At 38.0% G+C, this 24409-nt stretch overlaps 1 protein-coding gene and 1 long non-coding RNA gene across 5 annotated transcripts in view; one reads left to right on the top strand and one right to left on the bottom strand.

The window, feature by feature from the left end:
• Positions 1-4430: 4430 nt before the first annotated feature.
• LOC124403601 lies at positions 4431-12084 on the top strand. 2 transcript variants are annotated; one of them, XR_006928917.1, is made up of 4 exons: positions 4431-4557; positions 9664-9746; positions 9891-9937; positions 11375-12084. It is a non-coding gene; the product is annotated as an uncharacterized LOC124403601 (long non-coding RNA). The 2 variants fall into 2 exon arrangements; XR_006928915.1 differs by lacking the exon at positions 11375-12084 and adding an exon at positions 10039-10448.
• A 5232-nt stretch (positions 12085-17316) lies between these two features.
• The window catches only part of meis1b (Meis homeobox 1 b), a 53722-nt gene continuing 46629 nt past the window's right edge, over positions 17317-24409 (bottom strand). For 2 of the 3 annotated variants that reach the window (XM_046864924.1, XM_046864930.1), the window contains 4 exons: positions 23475-23533; positions 22577-22666; positions 22083-22176; positions 17967-18105 (listed from right to left, as the gene is read on the bottom strand). In XM_046864924.1, the coding sequence (XP_046720880.1) occupies positions 22118-22176; positions 22577-22666; positions 23475-23533 (208 nt within the window). In that variant the 3' untranslated portion in view covers positions 17967-18105; positions 22083-22117. Of the gene's footprint in view, positions 18106-22082; positions 22177-22576; positions 22667-23474; positions 23534-24409 lie in introns of all 3 variants that reach the window. The other variant, XM_046864939.1, reaches the window with a different exon arrangement.

Genomic DNA, 24409 nt, shown 5'->3' with positions numbered 1-24409 from the left:
TATTATTATTATCATCGTTATTATTAATAATAACGATGATGATGATAATAATAATAATAATAATAATAATTATTATTATTATTATTATAATAACGATGATGATGATAATAATAATAATTATTATTATTATTATTAATAATAACGATGATGATGATGATAATAATAATAATAATAATAATAATAATAATAATAATAATAATGATAATGATAATAATGGTTGTTGTAACTGTATATAAAATTTCCACTTCCAATATTTTTTGAACAAAAGCGACCAAAATATGTTCAGTTCTTACATTATAAACAGTCGCTCACTGATATCGTTTCTCCCGCTGTGAGATTGTGTGTGTGTGTGTGTGTGTGTGTGTGTGTGTGTGTGAGAGAGAGAGAGAGAGAGAGAGAGAGAGAGAGAGAGATGGATGTCGCCTCGATTGTTATCCTGCTCTGTTCACTGGTTTGGGTTGATTTGGCTGTCGGTAACAAAGCACGCACGGCGGACCGGGAGCTCGTGTAGCTTGCGCTAAAAGACGGGAGTCCGTTCCAGCCTGCGGGTTTCAGAGAAACTCCGAAAGAAAGAGAAAAAGAAAAAAATCTCTTGTAGTGATGAAATTAGAGCGGCACCTGATGATGTCGACTGTGACACGTGTTAATTGCTCCGCAGCTCTCCTAATTAGGGATTTTCAGATGGTGGTGCGGCTGGAGAGAGTGGAGAGAGGCGCTGGCTGGGTTACTGCACAAGTCTCCAATTAGTGTAAATCAAACCGATATCGATATATCACTCATCGACACATGATAGCTAGGAAATAACGATGTTGATTAATTTAATATTTAGTTAGTTCTGTGCTTTCGGATATAGCGCAAGGTTTTATTAATATATCTGCCCCTTGTGAATTTAAATATGAAACGGTGCATTTCACGTTTTAAAATATAATTCTATTTATTCATAGTTTAATTTAAGATGGTTTAATTTACATGGCGCGTACAATAATAACAAAAATTATTAACTGTATTTTAGAAACAAGCATTTGAATATAAATTTTATCTTCATTGGGTTAATGTGGTATTTATATCAGTTTTATTTTCTTTTTATTTAATCTTATTTCCACTGCAATGGCTATCAGAAATGATAGCATGAGTTTGGATCGATATCCATATTTAATTTGGTAATAATAATGATAATAATGTCAAACTACAAATGTAAAATAAATCATAAAATACACATGCTTTTTGAGGTTCAGGTTAATGGTACAGTCCTTTAAAGTGCTGGATATTTTCTGTCCCGAGCTTGTTTCTTTTTTAAAGAGTATAGTCACATGCATCATATTGCATTTGTCTTTTTGCAAATGACTTGTTACCTACTGGCATTTGTTTATATTGAATATAAATATATGGAATATAACGCTTTGTTATTGCGCTACCTCGGAGGGATTGTTTATGACACGGCTAATGGAAGTAATTGTTATTGTTACAATTGCATGTCAGGAGAGTGACAGCGGAGATTCTGAGGCGCTTTACCTCTGATCGGCCTCCTCCGCCGGGTAATGAGCAGCGCCACCGCCCTATAATGCGCCTGTCAATGCCGCATGTAGCATCTCGTTGATGACGACCAAAAACAACGAGATGAGTTGCGAGCAGGTGGGATGAGAAGATAGAGAGAGAGAGAGCGAGAGGTGACCAAAATAGAGGCTTTCATTCCCGTGTGTTCTCCTGGCCGAGCTTTGTTTGATTCGTAAATGGCTCTGTGTGTGTGTGTGTATGTGTGGCGTAGACGTCGGCGTTCAGTACACTTATTCAAATGTTTTTTGACTGCTTTCAATTTTTACAATAAAAGTCACATCTCTTCACGTTCTCATCGTTAGAGCTTATGGGCGTTTTGCGGTTCCGTCTGTTCAAATATATTATATAAAACCGCACAATGTACTGTAACTGTAGTTATAGTGTACAGAGTCGGTGTGAAACTCAGTATTTGAAAATCTCAACATGACAATGTCGAAATGTACAGGAATAACTCTGCTTCCAGTCTGAGGAATCAGTCCGATCCAAGCGAACAGCATTTCTGGAGAGACTCAATTACTCAATTGAACACGGCATAGCTTGGTGATTTCGACTGATTTGTAGGTTTGCTCTATAGACTGAGCGTAAAGAGATACCGTGATTCAGAAATAATGTCAGATTTTACAGCTCATTGCAAAACTCCACGGTTATATTAAATGGCTTGTAGGCATTAAATTACAGGTAGGCGTAACACACAGTAGCCTGTACGGCAGACTAGAAAAACATAATCAGGCTAAACTGAATTTAAATGCAATTACCTGAGTCAGAGCAATAATTCTAGCAGTGTGCATACTGGTATGTAATTAGCAAATAAATAAATAAATAAAATAAAATGACGATTATTATAGTTGCCTGAAAGCATCTCGGTGAGTTGTATGATTATATTCATACTCCATTTTTAGTCTTTCGGTTAAACCTTTACGTGATATATGGTCTTATTTGCACAGCAGACGGCGGAGGATATCGTACCCAGAGCAGTACAAAGGGAAAAAAACCAGCATCCTCTCTCTTTAATCATATCAATCAATTTCTGCTTTCACTTTTATTCAAATAATACCATTAGACTGTATATTCATTTATCATGTATGAAAACGTAGATGCCATTAATTATCGTTTCCAGCATGCAGCAAAGTTGATTATGGTGATTTGAATATAAAACAAAACTACACAGATGGGTGGACATTAGGAAGGAGAGGCTCATTTGAATAGGTTAACAGACATTAATGGCAAAGATGATTTATTTTTCTGGCCTGCGCTTTAATGATATTGTTATTTCATGGAGTTATGTACGTCCTCATGGGCCCCGTACGGCAAAAAAAAAAGGAAAAAAAAAGAAAAACTCATGCACATTAGACTATTGGATCTCCAGGCGTTGAAATTATTTGTAAAATTATTATTATGCCACGCACGTGTAGATTTTAGAGATAAAGAGTAATTGATTTCACCTGTGGGCCATTAACCTTTAAAGGTACTGTAAATTGACTTGTTAAATAAAATATAATAAAATATGAAGGGGGAAACTATCAATTTATTGCATAAAGTAGAGAATTCTATATATTGATGAAGATACTTGTTTTCTAGAATCTAAAACTTTCTAAAAAAAAAAGTTATAAAAATTAATCATTGATTTATTAAGTTCTGATCGGAATAAAACTTGAAAGATATTTGTTAAGATTTTTAAGACTTTTGATGTTCTTTTCTTTTTTTTTAAGTGATTAGTAATGCTTCCTATTGATGAAACACTTAAGAGGAAAGCTTTCTAAGAGGCAAGCGTTGATGTATATATATAAGCATATATAATCTTTACACCGTCAGGCACGAAAACCCACATACACATAGGGTATATACATATAAAGTGTATACATACTTCCCATTTTCACATTATGCTTGAGCCTCTTGAGATTTTATTGCCCTCTTTCTGTCCCCTCTTTCTTTCTCGCTATATACACACATGCACACACACAGAGTACACCCACAGCTACAGGCATTGACCTGTGGAAGAAGGCCTTTATGTATGAAAGTGCTTCCACTGCCGTGTTGCAATATATTAGATAATACATTCAAAAATGACTTCTTGGCCTCACCATTAAGGCTTTCCTTTTTAATAAATGTGAGCCATGTGGTGAGACGAGTTTGGGGCAATCTCTAGCCTTATGGTCATTTTCTCTTTGTTTTGGGGGGGGTCGCCCAGAGCAAGTTCCCCAGGTGCTCCAGATGAGCCGTTGCACTCAGGAACACTTGTTTCATGATATCATAATGCTGCAATAGATATCCAAATGAACAACTTGTGCCTTTCATTGACCCCTGCACAGAAGATCACTAGCGACAATAGGTTTGCTGGGAGAGAAATAGAAGCTGAAAGGGAGGTGGGGGTAGTGACAATGTTGGCAAGCTCTGTATGGGAGCAGGTGCCAGCAGAGAGGATAATAAACACGATACACACAACAGGATGGCTACTCACTCCAACTAATGCATTTTGGTCGTGGTCAGGTCATTGGTCACAATATTCCACATCAATATAATGAGCATTTATTTCTTTGCTGTCTAATTTTCTGCTTTTCTTTAATACTCATTTATTTCCTATCATTGATAATCCTGTACTCCTTCCCTTTCACCCTACTGTCTTTTTCTTCTCCTGACTTGCATCTCTCTCTCTCTCTCTCTCTCTCTCTCTCTCTCTCTCTCTCTCACACACACCAGTCAGGATCTTAATCAGCACCAGATGGACACAGTGTCGAAATTGTCCAAAAGGCTCGGAGAACGCAGGGAGCTGTCAGGCCTGTGGAGAGAGTGGAATTCTTCTGCAATAAAACTGGGATTTATTGCCTCTCTAGACCCTGCTCTGATAAAATGTTCCTTTTCTGATAGAGGGAGGCCACTGTCCATTCCACTCACCCAACTCCACTACCAACCTAACAACAAGCTGCTGTCAGCAACTGAAAGCCTTCACGTCCCCTACCGAGCCAAATGAACCTGCTAAAATAGCCGCTTTCCACAATAGGCCAGGTAATTGAAACCAGAATGTGGAGGATTTGATAAATTGCTTGACCCTGAAGGAATGCTCAAGTCATAAATTTTAAGTGCATTTTGGCTGCGTGTTTTGAGTAGATGCATGTCTGTGCATGTGTCTTAGTGTGTGCATGCATGTTTGCACGTGTGTGCTGATCTGCGTTTTTACTATTTGCAATAATGAATATTTTCACCATCATTTTGTATTTCAACACCTTGGTGTGTTTTAAAACACCTACCCAGCCTAAGATCAAATGCACGATAAACACCTTTAGCTTATGGAGTTCTTTCACGTACTAGCTGGTTTAGATTAAAGCATGTTACTGTGCAAACCATGTGAAGTTTCAAAGATCTGACAGATGGTGTGCCATTTATATTTAACAAAACATGTAATAGCATCTATACAGTTGATATTAAAAACTATGACTAATGCAAAATAAAAAAAGACATTCTTGTATATTTGCAAATAAAGTAGAATTACTGGCATGTGTGTCAGCCATGTAAAGTAAACATAAAAAAAAATTATAATTCAATTTTGTGTCAATTTATAATTTGCCAATTAAAATAATTTACACAAATGATTCGCTAGAAAAACATGAATTTAAAAAATAATAATTTAGAATGGCTTTGGAAGACTTAGTGTTGGTCCAGCACTGTGTAAACAGAGCCACATTCTCAATTTATGATTGTCCCTTCTAAACCAGGGGTTGGTATATTTTTAGCGGGATAATTTTTTTTTGCAGCTCTTCTTTTACTAAGGATATGTGTATTGTTGTTCTAGGAGCGAACGCACATACAGAAGTGCTGGGTCTTAACTCTGTTTTGTTGTTTTGTCCCTCTGTGACTTTCTTTAGGGTACTAAATTATACAGTCATGCTAAAAAAACCTGCCACACATGAGAGACTGCCACAGGGTTCCTGACTTGATGACAGTTACCTGTGCATCCTTCTGGTGCAGGAATAAAACGAACTTTATTATGGACCAGACGCATAAATATTTCCCTTCGTATTTTCCAAAATAGCTTTTAATTTTACAAGTTTTATAGCTCTAACATTAAGTGCATGTGTTTTACAAGACTTTGTGTCCTCTGAGTCACCTCCCAGCCCCCACTGGCCTCATAAAAAAAAAAAAAAAAAAAAGATTTGCACAGTTTTTCTACTTTGAGGAAGGGGAATTCATGGGCCCTTGTCAGACTCACTCCTCCACATCCGTTAACCTCATGGCCTTCTTTTTTGCATGAACAACAGGTAACTCCTGTGTCTCCCTGCTGACATACTGGCCTGAGTCTAAAAATAATTTTCTTCATGACAATTATGTCTATGCAATCAGTATTTCATGTATAATGCAAATGCTCTGTTAAATATGTTTAGTCAAATTCAATATAAAATGGCCTTATGAAACAGTCTACCTTGGGTTGAAGTCTTAAGTTTCTTCTGGCAGATCCCTAAGTTTTGACAAACCACATACCTGCTTCACTTTGAATTTATCACTGTGGAATGTAATGTTTTGAATGAATCAGGAAAGTGGCTCTGTGCATATGTTTGTGTCTATTTATTTGAGGGGAGGGGACTCAATGTATGCGCCAATCCACAAATACACCATTTTTCCCCCAAGGGGAAAACTGATGTTGAGTTGTGCTGTCTGTCAGGATTAAGTGTCTATTTGCTTTCTGTTCACATGTGGCTAGAGCACAAAATAGTTAGGGTCACCTCACTTCTTTGCCACATACTGCCTTGGCTATTAAAGACATGGCTGAATTAGGGCATGCTTGTCATCTTTACAAGGACCAGATCCAGCAGCTTTGTTTTCCAGACTGAGTGTTTGTTTTGTTTTCATTCAGACTGTGTTCTCAGTGTATAACCACATCATGCAAACCTGATACTGTGGTAACATGCCCATGATCACTCCTTTGATTCTGTTCTCTTAATTTATATAAGCAGGAAAAATTACTGGAAAATGGTTATTAAATATATCTATCGTTGAAGAAAATTTAGTTTACATTACTTTATAGTTGTTTGCAAATATTATTAGAACTACTGAATCTTTTAAGAAGTATAAAAAATCTATAATTATAACTGAGAGAAATTCACAAAATAAATATTAGGCAATTGATCCGTTCATGATTAGGGAAAGTGCATTACTGACCTGCATCTTGACCAAAAGCTGGGAAATAAACAATAAATAGTACATGTATTATTTACAGGAGTCACTATCTTGCACATACATCTCCAGCATTTTTTAACATGCCATAAATCTGGCTCTCTGAACAGTCGTAGTGTGTCTTAAGGTTACCATGTCCATAATACCATATAACATAAGCACATTGCAGTTGATTGGTAGACATAAATATTGATGGCAGCTCAGACTCAGTTTAGCACCCAGCTACAATTCATCTGTAAACTGAACTGCTGCTCTATTGTTGGGGGGAGGGGTAGGGGGATTCAAGGCCTGGTGTTCCAAGAGATGCATGGCCTTGAGAAGTATGTCAATACAACTGACCAACACAGAAAGACATGGTCTCTGCTTTGGAACATAGCCTGTCACATCAAATTTATTAACTTCAGTGATAAAAACAAAAAAACAAAAAAGCAAGTAATTTAGTAAACATAAAGAAAATGCAAGAAACATCTGATTACCAGTATAATCTTATTTCCAAAGTCTCTCCTATCCACTTACATATACTGCATACACACACACAGTCTCAACAGGGGTTATACATTAGAGTTAGCATAAATCAAATGTGAACATGAAATCTTTGTTTTACAAGTGTATGGTGGGCTAGTGGTTAGGATGCGGCGCTCTCACCGCTGTGGCCTGGGTTCGATTCCCGGTCAGGGAATCTTCCCCAGCCATCAGGGTTAGGTCTTAGTGCTGGTACCAAGCCCGGATAATGGGGAGGGTTGCATTAGGAAGGGCATACAGCGTAAAAACGTGCCAAATCAAACATGTGAATATGATCCTAGGATCATGAATACGAATGATCTGCTGTGGCGACCCCTAATGGGAGAAGCCGAAAGAAAGTTTATTGTATTAGAAGGGAATTTCAGCTCTCCTCTGTGTGGTCTATACACAAGTACATATTATTTACCTTAAAACTGTGTTTCCGTCACTGACATTCCATTTAGCAGCAGTGACCCTTCTTACACAAACCCCAATAAATTGTGAGTAGAGTTAAAACTTTATAGTAGCTAAAGCTAACATCCTTTAACTTAATCCATTATGTGGAACTAACAATATCTCTCCAAATCTGGTCCCCTGCTAGCTAATGGTGTTTCATGTGACGTGGAAAAGGGGCATTTGACTAGCTTAGATCTCTTTGTTACCTTTATGCATAAGAGGACCGGAAGAGTAATCAGAAGAGAGTGCAGAAGAGAGATTACAAAACTTATATCCTAAAATATGTGGCCACTCTGTTTCAAGCTCTTTCAATCAAGAATTGTGATGATTTTTTCTTTTTGTATACCATGATTGAGTAGGTCACTACTACAGCCCTAACATGTAGGCAGATAAATCTAGACTGACTGAATGTGATAAAAATGGGTTCATGTACAAATATGGGTATTAAAGACTTTAATTAATTCACGGCTCCTCTTGAGGTTCATACAAGACTCCAGTGGGGCCTTTCTGGTAAAAATAAATCCAAAAATTTGTGTTCAGAGTTTCAGTGCACAGAGATTGATATATGTTAAAGGGTAAAATAAATTAGATGCTATAGTTTGAGAGTATGTGGATTTTGCTTTTTATTGACTTATAGACTATAGTGAGACTATTTAAATTTTGAAGTAAATTATCTATACCTTATGATCAGAATCATCAAAAACTTGAATGAAGGAATGGACAAACATTGTGGAAGAATATAAGCTAATTTAATAATAAAAAATTAAAATGTATGTTAGCAATCTAATGGAACAAGTTGGGCAAAAGTTTTACTCCAACACTACAGTGCTTTCTATGTCTGACAATATAACATCTCCCAATGTGCTAGTGCTGGGTATAAATTATAGTTTTGGTGATACGTGTCTGGTGATCCCTGCACTAAAATGGGAAAATATATCAGCTGAGCTCTTGTTTACAGTTTATTAAAAAATCTGAACATAGTGGCCAGTTCGACTTTGTTTCTGTAATAAATGGACATTCCGGGCAACCCAGATAAGGATGGGTTCCTTCTTGAGTCTGGTTCCTCTCAAGGTTTCTTGGGGAGTTTTTCCTTGCCACAGTCGCCAGCTTGCTCATCAGGGACAAACTTACACTATAGTCACAATGAACATCTTATTCATTTTTTATCACCACATTATCTGTGTAAAGCTGCTTAGAGACAATGTTTATCGTTAAAACCGCTATACAAACAAAAATTCATTGAATTGAATTGAATTGAATTGAATTGAATTGAATTGAATTGTTTCTTGCCATTGGATAAAGACTTCTTGGGTAATAATTTCAAATGTATTAAATTACTAACTGGGTGCCTGAAAAAAATACTCTAGCCATTACGTAATGCAGATTTTATTTTAAAACATCATATCAATAATGACCTAAAATCACATATTACAGTAAGAATTCAGAGCTGCATCATCTAAATCGGACGTAAATAAAAACTGCTTATATACTTCATAAAAGAGTTAACTTGTTAATTGCGTCCGCTGATTGAAAGTATGAAACAAACGGTCTACGTTTAAATAATAAGCTATAATAAAGTATGAATTCTGCAACTATTTTGGTGCGTTTACGTTGGCAATTATAATAAGCAGCAGTAAACAACAACAAATGCACAGAAATAAAGTCGTTTGATTAACAAGCTTCCACTTGGGGTGTGAAACCGAAAACACCACTTGGGAACCTGACAAGGCGAGAGCGCGTCGCCCCGACACACACACACAAACAGACACACACACACACACACACACACACACAAACACACACGTTGGGGGGCGTTTTGGTGTTAGACCGCTTTAACACAGCTTCGCCACTATCTATTGGCCTTTTTTTAAAAGCGGATTTCACAGCTGGGTTGGTTTAGTGTGAACCACACACACGCACGCACGCACGCACGCACTTCAATATGCGGTATAAAGTTGTCAGTCATCTCTATCTTCTGAATTACAGAACCGAGAAGTGAACCCTGTCAGCAGTTAGGAATGTTGATGTTGTCCTGCAGAGGGACACTGGAGACCTGCGCTGTTACTGAGGTTGGACATTTAATAATAATAATAAAATTTGTTTTGCCAGGTACATCAAACAGGTTACTAACTTGTACTGTACAGTTAGTAATTTGTAACTATTACTATCTCGATTAGATTTGTTTAGAAATATTTGTGCTCTGTTTTAAAAAGGCAGAATGGACATGAGTATCTTGCAACAACCACTGAGTGATTCACAGGTAAGCAAATGTCTGGTAAAACAAAGTCGTCTAAAAAGTGGGGCATTTGTACTGTATCTCTCTCTCTCTCTCTCTCTCTCTCTCTCTCTCTCTCTCTCTAGCTCTGAAGGTCATCTCGCTCTCTCGCGGCGGGTAAAGCAGCTTCGGATGTCACCGTGCTGAGATCCGATCCACTCGTAGCCTTTAATGAGCACCTGCTCTCCATGATAAAACCAGCCAAAAACGCACTCACAACCTCCCTCCCATCCTCTCGTACGGTTCGCTATGAAGTATTGTGTTTCGGTGAGACAATAACCCCTCATGTTCTCGCCCTGCTTTGATCGGGGAAACCATCGAACGCACGACTGTTATCTGGGGCAAAAAAAAATGCTCAGCGCATAATATGGGAGCAAAAAAAGCTCAGCGCATAACAGCACTTCCATCGCAGCCAGTGTAAAGGACGTGCGTTTGCTATGTTACTCATTCTGTCCGGGGATGCTAAGAAACGCGCACACACAAACACACACACACACACACACACACACACACACACACACACACACACACACACACACACACACGCAAAATACATAAAATCCTGAAACATGCAAAATTAGATTTATTAAACTATTTTTTTTTATCTGTTGAAATGCACAATTCGCTTCATGTGCATGTATTCGTTTTATTATTTTTTATTTAATCTAAAAAAATCGTTAAACTCTTTAGATTTCATGAATTATAAACATACTAAAACGATTCTACAAATTAAAAAAAAATCATCATAAATTGACCCACAAACGAGCTGGGGAAAAAAATAAAACGCGACTCCAAACCGACCTCACGGTTTACTTTATTTTATTTCCTAATAAATTCTCCGTTAAACAAATTAGCAAGTCTAGGCGCGTTCAAATAAAAGGCTATTGGAGTTATTGCAAACTAAAGTCGCTTGGTTGCGTTACATGCTGCTGTGGAGTTTGAACAGTAGGTGAAAAGGTCGTGACTCTTGAAGGTAAATATGTGAGTTGCAAGCTGAGACAAGACAGACAGCCCGAATTCCGCGCGCATAACATCGCAGTGATAAACCTGTGACCCACAACCACGTGACCGCTCGTCTTTTATTCACGCTCAAGGGCTTGTGCTGTAACCGAGACCCACGAAACAGTAAAAACCTGAATATGGTGATACATGACAACAGGTATCTTCCACAATTTATTACATATGTATTAATCACATATTCATGTAGAGCGGTGCTAGGAAGGGGTGGGTGGGTGGGGGGGGTGGGTGGGGGAGTGGAGTGGAGTGGAGTGTTGCCATGTTTGTGTACAATTTATCCCTACAATAAATACATATCTTATTATATCTAAAATTAAATAGATTTAATGATCAAATGTATAATTACCAAAATAACCTCTACATTTTTTACATGTAAATTGTTCTATTTATTTTTATTTTTTATAGCAACTCCACAGAAAACCCTGAGCTATGACAGGACAGTGTAAATTTCTACCCATAGTGGTGTTTGGAGACCACGACCCTCCATAACAGCTTTATTCTGCAGGTGTCTAAAACTGTACAGCATGGATTAACACAGTTCTTCAAAGAGATATTCCTTCAATTGGTGTTTTGCAATACTTTAGTATTGATCTGCTTTAGTATCGATTAGCACAGGTTTATGTTTTAATGTATCACGTGTATGCACAACTTCAGATTAGGCCATAAGTGTTTTCTGTTGTAGAAATAGCATTCACAGGTGAGCAAAGCGACAACAAAGAGAACGGGATCAGAGCCCAAGAAGGCTAAAATGTTTAACCTCAAAGGGAGTATGTATTTTATTTCTGTAGATAAATGAGGCTTTTCAAATCTAACGTGTGGGTTATTTCCATATGTTCAAAGATACAACGTGTGTAATCATCTATCGACCGTGTGTGTGTGTGTGTGTGTGTGGCTTGAGGGTGCGCACCACAGCTGGGTGCTGGCAGTTTGTAGGCTTAACATCACATTATAACTTGACTTCGTTGCCAAAACGCCGTCTGTGTTATGATTACACCTTAGATAAAGAAAAGAGCGCAGTTTTACATAACTCAAAAAAATAAACGAAAGAAAGAAAGGACGGCCCAAATTCACCACAGCACTGCATACTTAAACATTTGTACCTAGCGTGTGATGTCCTTTTACGATTTATATACTCATCCCAGTGAAGTTAAAGTTTCTCCTCACTGTAATTTGTAGATCTGTAATTTGTAATTTTGTCGATCATATAGGTATACTATTTCATTATACTTTTATTTAAGAGGTTTTGTCCCCAAATTGAACTCTTATTTAAAGATCCATTCTGTTGTTTCTCTGTCAATAAAAATGAGAAAGATGGTGACTAAATAAAATACTATTAAACGGACAAACAGTAAAGGAGCGGCTCCTGACCCCCGGATGCAGCGCCATTGTACCATTGATTACTGGCCTTATGAGATAATGCAATTACAAACATCAATACGGTGCTGCGGAGTGAATCATTAAGTGGTGACAGTGATAAATGGCAGCACAGAAAATAGCGCGGTCTTCTCCTAAGGGAGCTCAGTGAGCAGGGCTTATAGTCACAAAAGATGATATCCAAAATACCCTGAATGTGGTAATAATTCAGGGGCCCTCATGCCAGAGTTATGGAACCGAACTGCCATGGACTGTTTTAAGTTCTCCCTACGACTGACACACCTGATCCACTCCTGTTTTGAGTATGTGCTTGCTGAATCAGGTGTGCAAGGGTGACAGAAGGTCCCCACATTGTAGGTAATTAAATGTTGATTTAAATGTTGATTTTATATATATATATATATATATATATATATATATATATATATATATATATATATATATATATATATATATATATATATCCTGTATTATATTTACATATTGAGTACTAAATCAGTTTACATCTAATCTAGTAGACTATTTCATTTTGCTGTATGATAAAGACATCCATGCCAGCTAATAAAAAGTAAAATTCTACTTTTTATGTTTTTTAATAACTTACCTTAAGTCATCAGAGTTGGCGTATATTTATAATAAAAACAATTTGAATAATATTTTTAACTAATAACAAACGGAACTGTGTCGTTTTGGACGTGGTCGGTTTGCAGACATTTTGCATTATTACCTTATACTCAACTATTATTACAACGATTCCTAAATGTTTTTCGCTTGTACAGGAAACTTTCTCGACATGCTCGATTTAGTGGCTTAAAATGTTTGTGTTAAAAAAAAAAAGAATCGAACACGTCTTATGTAGACATTTATTTAATTACAGGACAAAAATTACATTAAAAAAAGTTTGCAAATGTTTTTGGTTAAGATGTTTTTCGGGACTAATTGAATTGAGTTATTTTGAACCGGTCTGTGTTAAACCCGTGTGCCTGCAAAACAATGTCGACTTTGTATAAACATTATCCTTTTCCTCATCACTGCGCTGCCCGGCCAAACTGAACTGAATGGATCAGAAGATAACAGCTGAACTGCTCACATAGGTATCATTGCTGAACTGCTCTATGTGCCGTACAGCATGAGCTAACATAGATGTAGCCCTAAACATTTGCCATTAAAAACACATTACTTTGTCCGCAATTAATCTCAGATAAATGAGTGTGTGTGTGTGTGTGTGTGTGTGTGTGTGTGTGTGTGTGTGTGTGTGTGTGTGTGTGTGTGTGTGTGTGTGTGTCTGCTGGATACTTTTTCACACTGTAAAATGTATGTTTAATCATAAGATTTCAGTGAGTTACATAGTGTAGTAATAATAATAATAATAATAATAAGAAGAAGAAGAAGAAGAAGGAGAAGGAGGAGAAAAATGATGACCATGATGATGATGATGATTATAATGATGATGATTAGTCTTAGTCTTAGTCTTAGTGCTAGTATTTCTCGTGCTAAATTATGCTATGCTGTTCAATAAACCTATTAGAATATACTAGTATTAGTAACAGTTTCTATATACTGGACAGCAACCGAGGGTTTGATTTATATAAATGGGGCTTCATTTACTCCAAGAGATTTACTAACGGGTTCAGAGTTTGCACAAACATGTTTAAACTTCATTTCTTTTCTTTATTCGAATAAGTAAAAGCGCAGCAAATAAACCTGTTATAAATCGCCTGTTTTATCAATGATCTCTCTGGGCCAGACCCAATACTTCACGTATGGCCATGTCTACATTACACAAGGCTGGTCTAGAAATGAGAACACCGATGACAGAAGACTGTCGTTCTTTTTTCCTGTAGCATAAAGTAGTTCCATAACCAGAAGAAATCGGACCAGCCCACTACATACGATCACAAATACTACTTAATACGATCAATAAATACATCTTTGCACGCCCTTGAATATGTATCCCAAGTCCTATTCCATAAAATCACTAAAGCCGTATAATAATAGGTAGGAGAGAGTTGACACATTAAAAACACACTAAAACTCACATAGTGACAGAGCCAAGCGTGCAATGTATTTATTGCAGTGCTATCACCATTTCTTTTCTTTTTTTTATGTTGTTAAGTTTTATCAAGGGGAATCTACATATGTTACATAGCCTAGGTGTTCTGAATGCAGTTCTACAGAACTCAGTTTGGTAACGCAGGCTCTACACTCACTTCTCTCTCAACTCTCTCCCTCTTTTTATTTTCTTCACTTTGCTGCCAAATGCTGCCGCCGCCACCACCACCACCACCATCATCATCAGCCACGGCAGTTGATGAAGGTCCTGCTGCGGCAGAAAACATGTCTGTTATTTTGACAGATTTAGCAGCGTCTGTCTGAAGGGCCTGTTTCTTTTATTTGCGCGCAATCTCTCTGCGCCTCTCTCCATCTCTGATTATTTTGACAGATACACGCTGCTCGCACAGAGCCCAAAAGGGCAGTTGTTTAAAAATGTGATTGGGTCAGCCCAATGTCAATTAAGAAAATAACCAATGGTTGTTTATTAAATGTCTCATGGGCCTGTCAGTCTGGGGGGAAAAAAACCTCGCCGACTTTTTTGGCAAGTACATTAAACCGCCGCAAAGACCCCAGCGCCATCAACTAATTAACCAGGAAAAGAAAAGAGGATAAAAGTTTTATGGGCCGATCAGACAAAAACAGTATGATATGTATCGGCCCATAAAGTACGGAGGCCCAGCGGGAAAATGCCCTGTCTGCCAGATGACCAGTCCGCCCCTGTCCATGACTAGTAGTTTGGTACCATTTGAATACATTGGTTACAATCGCTGTGCATTTTTATATGAAAGAAATATGCTTGCAAAAAAAGATTTTGTGTGTGTGTGTGTGTGTGTGTGTGTGTGTGTGTGTGTGTGTGTGTGTGTGTGAGAGAGAGAGAGAGAGAGAGAGAGAGAGAGAGAGAGAGAAAGAAGCATTAATTATTTCAAGCACCTTCGATGCAATAAATGGGCTAAGTGTGTCCCCCTAAAGGACAGTTTTCCAGCTCCCCTAAAGAGGGCAGTCAAACATGGGATTTATCTCTCTGGTCTCCGGAGCGGCCGATGGCGAACAGCGCAGGAATTCGGAGGCGAGCAGCTCTGAGCTTCTGTAATTAAAAACGCCCATTGGATTCTGCACAAAGAGCTCTTAACAGGGAAAAAGAAAAACAATACTCCCCGACAAAAGCAAGTAAAGCTACTGTTAGGTGTTAGCAGCAAGACAAAAGTAATGTATTGATTTAGTATGAGAATGTGGCTCAAAACAACTCTTTTACCAGTTGTAGGCGACGCAGGGCAGTTTGTTGCTGTAATATTATACGCTGATTTTGACTTTGTTTTGGTTTAATGTTAAACACGCGTTTATTCAAACATTATTGTAGGGAACCGAAATGTACACTAATATACCAGGGAGTGTGCAGCCGCTTTGCTCTTGCTGACTATCAACCGCCTTTGCATTGAACATTGAAATTGTGCAGTAAGGCATAGACGGAGTGGGTTCGTTTAGCAAATTTAAGGCAAATTTATCTGAATGAGCTTTTATGCTAAAGGGGGCAAAATATTCCCTGATCCACTCTAAGTTCTATGTCAGAATTCCAGAGACACAAATTCCTGCTTCAGCTGAATTTGGTTTTGGTCAAAAACACAAAAAGAAGTCACAATATGTGTGTGTATGTATGTATGTATGTATGTGTGTGTGTGTGTGTGTGTGTGTGTGTGTGTGTGTGTGTGTGTGTGTATGTATGTATAAATCAAGTGTCAAGAAAGGAAAACTCTCATTTTCTCTCAATTACCATACTAAAAGCAAAAGAATTTCTAACACCTAACTAAAATGCTTCATACATATATGCAAATATTAGCCCATATGGTCTGTCATTTCGCTATTGCATTAGTGATTGTACTGGCATTTGTCCTAATCATCAGCTTAGAGCATGCAACAGTACAACCTAAACAAAACAGTAACCATTTGCTCTGTTCTGTATATGCAAAAATGTCACAGTTTTGTCTTTCTTAAACTCATAATATAAAAAAAATATTATGTAAAATACTGTATAATAATATTGTCCCAATAACCACACGTATACCATGTTTTGTACTTTTCCCAAATCTTGGTAAAGAAAACAATGATTCATTTACCACTTATGTAATGCAGTGGTAATGCAGTGGTAAACATGGCACAGGAAAAAAAAAAACTGTCCCAATGGTTTGATACCACTCCACACACACAAGCGCACGCACACACACACACACACACACACACACAAGCGCACGCACACACACACACACACACACACACACACACACACACACACACACAGAGAAAATGCTACTTTTTTTAAAAAGGAATTTCCCAGTGTCGTGCTGTTTATCTCTTAAAAACAATTATAATGGATGTCTAAGGACAGTTGTTGGGGAAATCAAACATTTGTACATTTATACTATAAATATTATATCATGATCTCTTTAGTCTTTGTTAATTTAGTTGTAAATGTGTAATTTGCTTTCTTAGAGAGGGAGCTTTTTGATCTGAATGGAAGTATTTGTGTTTACTATTGTGGCCAGTAAAACCCAAAGTATAGAAGTGTATCAGTTAGGTGCTCTGCATTAAGTACAGGTAATATATGAAGAGGTAATCAGAATAGCCTTTTACTGTATATCCTTAAATCATTACTTCCACTAGAAGTTAATTTCCAGTCAATTGGTTTAAAGCATTTTTACCTATGGAAAATGTGTCGAAATTATTATTAACTGTGTTAATTGTCTATGCTGCAGATGTGGAAGACATAGATTATGTTGCAAATTGTTTCATGATAATAGAGCGTGTTTCTGTGAATCATCAGTATTTTTCATTCTGCTTAAAAGGAAAGGGAATTGCTGGAGCATTTTCTTAAAAGGGTAGTGCTATCTCAATAAACCACCATCAGAAGAAAAGGGGCTGGTAAATAATCAATGCAACCAATTGATTTATTCACATACTTATTTCTTTTTTAAAGATTTAAGGAGGAGGTCAAACGTCTATGGAGATGGCACACACATAGTGTGGAAAGAAAAAAGTTCACATCCTTTTTCTTTTTTTTTTTAAAAATCTATTAGAAACAACATAATATGCAGAACATTACCATTGCATTTACAATACTTAATTCCCAGTTCTTGCATGAGTCCAAATGTAATTTTACAACAGTATACAGAATCTTTGCCTCCCTCTCCTTTAGGAGCTGATATAGCAATAAGTTCAAACTTTCTTTTTGTCTCAGCTTGATTCTTTGCAAAAGAGCACACACATCCCATGGTGTGCACGCTGGCTTGTTTCGCATGTCCAGTCTCACCTAAAAAGAACTTTTCAGTTTTTGGAGCAAGTCATATTTGCTGTGTGAACCCCCTAAGAAAACCAATCGCAGATCCCTGTCCCGATCACAGCTGTTTTTAAAGAATCCGTTTTTGTAGCAACTTTAGGTAACTACTGAGTGTGGATGTCCAAGACTTGTCCGTCCATGGTGGGGTCTCCTGGGAGATATATAAAGGAGCTGGAGGCTGACTTGGGCATGACAGGGTGGGTTGGTCCTCCTTGCATCAACGTTGCTGAGTTCAGGGGATGTCCAGGAATGTAGGAACACATCGGATGCCCGAGCCATAGCTGGTGAGGGAGCTGTGATCCGCTGTAGGCAGGCTGGCACATGCCCGTGGCCATCGGACCGCTATGAGGCAGGAAGTCCCCTGGCATGCCCTGCAATCCTGTGGGTGGAGAAAAATAGAAGTGCTTAGTAAAACTGCTTTTCAAACATACTGTCATTCTCGCAAAGCATCATATTTACACATTTACAGCAAATGTATAGTCTTCAAAATTATAGCAGAGTCATTATACCATTTTCGCTAAAACTAAAATGTTGTCTTTAAATAAAATGACATGCAGTTGGTGTGCACCTGTCGGTAATAGCTTCCTGAATGTAGTGCATCACTCTAAGAACAATATTAATCCAGCCTGGCCACAATCACATTAATACAATTAATACATTAATACAAGTCTAGTGAACTAGAAGGCTCCCCTTCACTAAGTTTAAACAAAAAAAAACATGTATCCTTTTGTGTTTATGGTAAAGATGAATATATAGGCTAAATTCACCATCAGTCAGCACGTTTTAGGGGGAGTGGTATCTCAGTGATTAAAGCACTGGGATACTAATCGGAAAGTCAGGGGTTCATGCCCGGTATAGCCAAGTTGCCACTTTTGGGCCCTTGAGCAAGGCCCCTAACCATCTGTGCCCCAGGGGTGCTGTATCATTGCTGACCCTGTTTTCTGAACAAGCTGGGATATATATATATATATATATATATATATATATATATATATATATATATATATATATATATATAAAGAAAATAAAAGGCTATTCTATTTGATGAATGATTGATTTAATCCTGAGATGCATATTGCATATTAGCAAAGAAAAAAAAATTTAAAACAGGTTTCTCGGGTTTCATAGTACACTTTGCTCCAGAAGAAGAGTAACAAAACTAAAATATGCCATGCATTTATGCTAGGCAATTGCTCGACTTATCTCTCTTCAAACATATAATAAGTAGAGGTCTGCTATTCACTCTAAAGCTCCCATTGAGAAATAGTACCATTGTGCTCAAATTAAAAAGGAAAGTCGAAAATTGACAATGAGAGTCACTTGAGAGGATTTACCAGGATGTGTGCAAGTGTGCCACGAGCATAAAGGCCACTGGCCCCTTAGCAGCTCTGCAAAACCCACAGGAGCTTGCTGATCATTTCATTAACCAGCACTGCTCGCTTAACAGCTTTTGGATGACCACGTGTTTGCCCTAATTTCTAAATGTGTATGTTAGGCAGTGCTATTTTTGCTGGTAAGGATGTCCTGAGCTCGTCCTGAGGTCATCAGTCATATTTGATTCTAATCTTCAAACATAATCTTCTAATCTTCAAACAAAATATATTGTGGCTGGAATACCTCAGGCTCAGGTTTAACAAAGGGCACATGCCCCAAATTGCAATTTCTTTTTACTTAATAAGCCGGTCAATACATTAAGTGGCTTGTTGTTGCATTTTCAGGACTGAAACTGGGCTGACTCAACAGTTCATTATGACCACTGAAGAAGAAAATTCCCAAAGACCATGTTTTTGTAAAATGAAAGTTCAGACTAGTGAAGGGGGCCAGGAAATTTTGACCTTGTAGAAGGTTAACAAACTTCTTAATGATTGAGAGGAAAGAAATTGCAGACAAAAGGATTCCCCGCAGAGACGAAGTTTCAGTAGAAGCTCTGCAAACCTTACATAGGCTTGAAAAAGGGGCACTCAACATCATGGTTTTATTATTAGCCATAATTAAGGTGTTCAAATCAAGTCAATCAAATCAAATTTTTATTCATCAAATACACATACATACAGGGTACGACATGCAGTGAAATGCTTTATATGACGGTCCGGCAAGAGAATAGGGTGGGGAGAAAGAAAAAAAGCAGATAAATAAAGTATAAAGTATAAAAACTATACAAAATAAAATATAAGATATAAAGGATATATAAAGATATGTATGTGAACAAAGAGAAAAATGTATATACAAAGAAAATCCTTATGGCAGTAGACAGTGAAACAGTAAACAATGTGTACCAAAGTGTAAACAATAGACAATTTTAGTGGTGGGTTGTCCATAAAGTGTCCGTGTGCAGTATGGTGTGGTGTAAGGGTTCGTAAGTGTCCGTGTGCGGTATGGTGTGGTGTAAGGGTCTGTAAGTGTCCGTGTGCGGTATGGTGTAGAGTGTCCGTAAGTGTCCGTGTGCGGTATAGAGTGTCCATAAAGTGTCCGTGTGCAGAATGGTGTGGTATAAAATAAATAAATATAAAGTGCACTTTGCTGTGCAAGTCCAAGTCTGATCACTTGAAAATATATTCTCCAAAACTGGGAGACACATTTTTATATTTGGGGAAATCAGAAGTAATTATGTTGAAGGATAACAAAAGAAGGTTTATTGGGGAATGGACATAAAACAGCCATGTGCTTGGCAATCAGAACCCCCCCGGTCTTCTGCTTGACTACACAGGATCTGAACTGACAGGTACATTGTTTCCAAGACCCATAAGCTCTATAATCGACAGGGGTAGAAAGAATAATCTCGCTAAGATGGGTTAATTGACTATGGTTTTAAGTAATGTTGCAATGTGACTGCTAGGAACACCTTAATTTCAGGTCCTGGGACTCCTTGGCAAATAACTGCTTAATCTTGCCTTAAGGAAAAATCCCCAACTAATGAAAATTGCTTATAAAATATAATGAACCCTTCCTCTCTTAATCAAATAAGATAACGTTTTTTTCTGTAATAACCTATTAATTTAATTGCTCATGAAGTATAAAACACATCAGTTACATTTAATTGACCTAGAAACTAAAGTAACAATATTTAAATTAGATAAGCTAGGAAATTTCAGTGATGAAGCCATAAAGACCAGCCATTCTCACATCGACATATTTCTGTCACGCTCCGGTTCTCTCTCTCTCTCTCACTGTCTCTAACTCACTCACTCACCTTCTCTCCCTTTAACCTATCTCATCTGAGATTCCATACATGGCCCAATTACAGAATTCAGCAAGCAAATTGAGGCTGTTTAAAGCAGGTTGCTCGCCAGTCTTCTGGGAACTATGGCAGCTGCTGAAATGCCAGAATTTGTATATGAGGATAAACTCTCTCTGTTTAGACACACACCTCTCTCTCTCTCTCTCTCTTACACACACACAGATAACAAGCCAAGATGGATGGGAGGCTTTAAATAGCAAGGGTTGCATTATCATAATGTTTCTCTTGGTTTGGAACAGTACAGTCTAAGAAGTAGTTTTTTGACAACAGAAGCATTCTGTGCATGGCTGCATTAATGGTCTCTATTTTTGCATTCTGAATAAGTCAAATCCATTTGTCACAGTGCTTGTGATGGCATATTTAATTTGGATATAGTCAATTAGGCCAGGATAAGCTGCATACCCTGCTGAGCACACCTCCATTTTGCACTCCTTCACTTCCTCTCCCTTTGCCATAAGTAATCCTATTAGGGCAGCCAGACAGGAAAATGGTAGACCAGGTCAGGATTGATGGAAAAATCTCCACAAAAGTATCACACTAAGAACAGGTTTTTAATTTTAAAAACCAGGCTATGATTTTAACCAAGGGGTGCACGAGTAACGGAAGGTGTACTGGTTAGCGTATTAATGGAACGCGTACGTCAGCCACACTGAGACAGATTTATGGCATGTTGGAGTGTGCAGGTTTCTCTTGCTGCACTATTGCTGCATCCCTACATTTTGCCAATCAGTCTGTTGCTATAGTAACGTCCCGCTAGCACACAGTACCCTCCCATCCAAAACCTCAGCCTCAATCCCCCAATCCCCAACTCACCATTCCCTAAACGAGTTTCCGTTCCTCTTCTACACTCTCTTGCTTCTACCCTTTGCCCTTAGACATACTTATTCGACTTATGTGATTTTATGCACCATTTAGTTAAGTGAAAATGTGCAGAGGTGTTTGGCAAATTCACAGTTAACCCTGGTCTTATAATCACCACAAGCAGTTTTGTATTATTTGTATCATTAGTAATGAAGCTAGTTATTGTTTTTGATCATACATTAACCACCAATAAAAATTAATATATAAAGAAAAGATAGAGCTCAGGAAAGAGATTTAGGCTGTCTTTTTGTACTTACTTCCCACACTGCTTTGCGATTGGTTAACTAGAAGGTTACATGTAGTGCCACTGTCCCTCCATGCCCATATTCATGCCCATCCCACTCATAGGCCCTAGAAGAAGAGAAAACAATAGTTAAAGGACGTGAGAGAGTTCATGAAAATAGGAAAAAGCTAGACAAAAATCAGCTACATTTGTGGAAAGGTAAATGAGGATCGAGAAACAAGATCGGCAAGCAAAGGTAAACTAGTTAGCTGTTAGTAGTCTGGCTTTAGCCAAATATTTATGCTTAAATGTAGTAGGAAGTATGAGAACCCCCCAAAAAAATCCCTGGTGATTAACAGGGTTTTAGCAATACAAAGAAAAAAAGATAGAAAGGATTGAGATAATAAAACAAATAGGAATAACAATGGTCTAGTCCTGAGATGCTGGAAAAGTGGCTGAAGCAAAAGAATTAGAATCAGTGGGAAGGTGGGAAATGGCAGGTGAGAGCAAGACATGCCAAGGTCTTACCAGGTGGTCTGATTCCCATGTGCTGCTGGCCGTCCATCACAAAGCCTCCCATGGGCTGGCCATCTGGGTTGTAGGGGGCTCCCTGACTTACTGTGGGAGAATGGGGGAGGGCACAGGACAGTGGTCAATTAGTGCTTTTAATTAAGTTTCTGTTGCTGAGAAAACATCATCTGATCATCAAATGAACACACAGGTTAATGTTTCCTAGCCCATTTTTACTTTCTTACTATTTTATATAATTATGCATCATAAATTCATATAAAATCAGATGTGGCTGCTGCTGCTATAGAAAACTAGAAGGCTCCTTTTCTTTTTACCTGTTAATTATAATGAGTGTATATTTCAGATGGGAACAGGAGAGGAGAGTCTTTTCATCAAAAACAAAAGCACAACCTCAGTGAATTCCTTTGAACCTTCTTGAGTCCCCTAATGCACCTCTGCCCTCTGAACCCCATTACAGCTCATAAACTTTAAAGCAGTCCACAACAAGCCATGCACTAGCGGGACTGCTCATTGTAAAGAGGACTAAAGAAAACCTGGGATGCCAAACAAACTAACTAAAATATACAATTATATAATTCTACTCATTTAATTTGAATTCTTTAGATTTTATTTTCCTCTGCCTGACTCAAACCAGTTTTTGATTAAACAAAAATCATGGTATTTGAGAATTTGACATCACAGCCACTGTTACACTTGCAAAAAATGTAATCGATAATGCCTATTTACTTTGCTTCTATTTTAAGGGGAGTATTAGAGCCCTGAGTCAGCATGATTAGTGCTTTGGGTTAATTGAATGGATTTTAGTGGTCAATCACTTATGACATCCAGGCTGTGTGGTGTACTTGTGCATGGCTGGAGTAGAATGACTTTAATACAGTTTGTAGATAGGACTTGCCTGCTCGGTTGGACTGGTCGATCATTGGCTGGACTATTCTCCTTCGTGCATTAATGAACCTGGAAAAGACAAAAAAGAATAACACAGCTCAGCACCTTGTAGAAATAAGTGTCATTGTTCAGAAATGTAGTTTGTACTCATGACCCCTACAAATACATTGTCAGAGGCCCAGTCTAAAACAGACCAGACCTGCCCAGGCAGCTAATCGAGGAGGTAAAGAAGGAGGGATTATTTTCCTTTTCCCTTAAGACCTCATGTGGGAGGGAAGGGAGTGTCACAGTGAAATCACCACCAACATAGAAATGTATACTGAATTCACAAAGCTTAAAAGCTTGTACAAACATGCACAGCTTCAATATACACCACCTCAAGCAAATACAGCTAAGCCAACAAAATGGCACTTTGCTCGTTCTCTCTGGATGCTTGAGAGACATGTCATGGTGTTTTTAGTCTCTGTTTCGGTTACTATGTTGCACCTTATAGTGGAAGTGATTCACATGTTCAAGACATAGATTTTTTTTACACACTTGTGTCACGGGAATAAATATAGTGAGTGGAAAATGTACTGGTATATTAATGTCAAGAGCAGGCATAAATGTCAAAGACCAGGCATATAGGAAAATGTACTTGTTGGTTTACTTAAGAGTATTTGGAGGGTTTCTGCCAGTGTGAACATTTTTCAAACAAAACTATTCTTGTCACTCTGTACCCAGTTCAACCGAAACCTTCTCTGCTGACCCTGTGACCTTTGTGACCTCTGGGAGAGGAAGCTCAGGGGTTCTGACTTGATTTATGTCCCCCTGCTGTTGCCACAGTCAGACACTTCCATTTCATCCTTTAAGGGGGGAATTAGTAGACTTTAAAGGGAACAATAGCCAGTCTACTCTTTTCAGGAGGGCAAAGAGTACAGGGAGAAAAAAGATGGAGAAGAAAGA

Source organism: Silurus meridionalis, chromosome 2, assembly GCF_014805685.1.
Source record: "Silurus meridionalis isolate SWU-2019-XX chromosome 2, ASM1480568v1, whole genome shotgun sequence".
Taxonomy (NCBI): Eukaryota; Metazoa; Chordata; class Actinopteri; order Siluriformes; family Siluridae; genus Silurus; species Silurus meridionalis.
The sequence above is the reverse complement of the archived record's forward strand: the minus strand, read 5'-3'. Positions and strand labels throughout refer to the sequence as shown.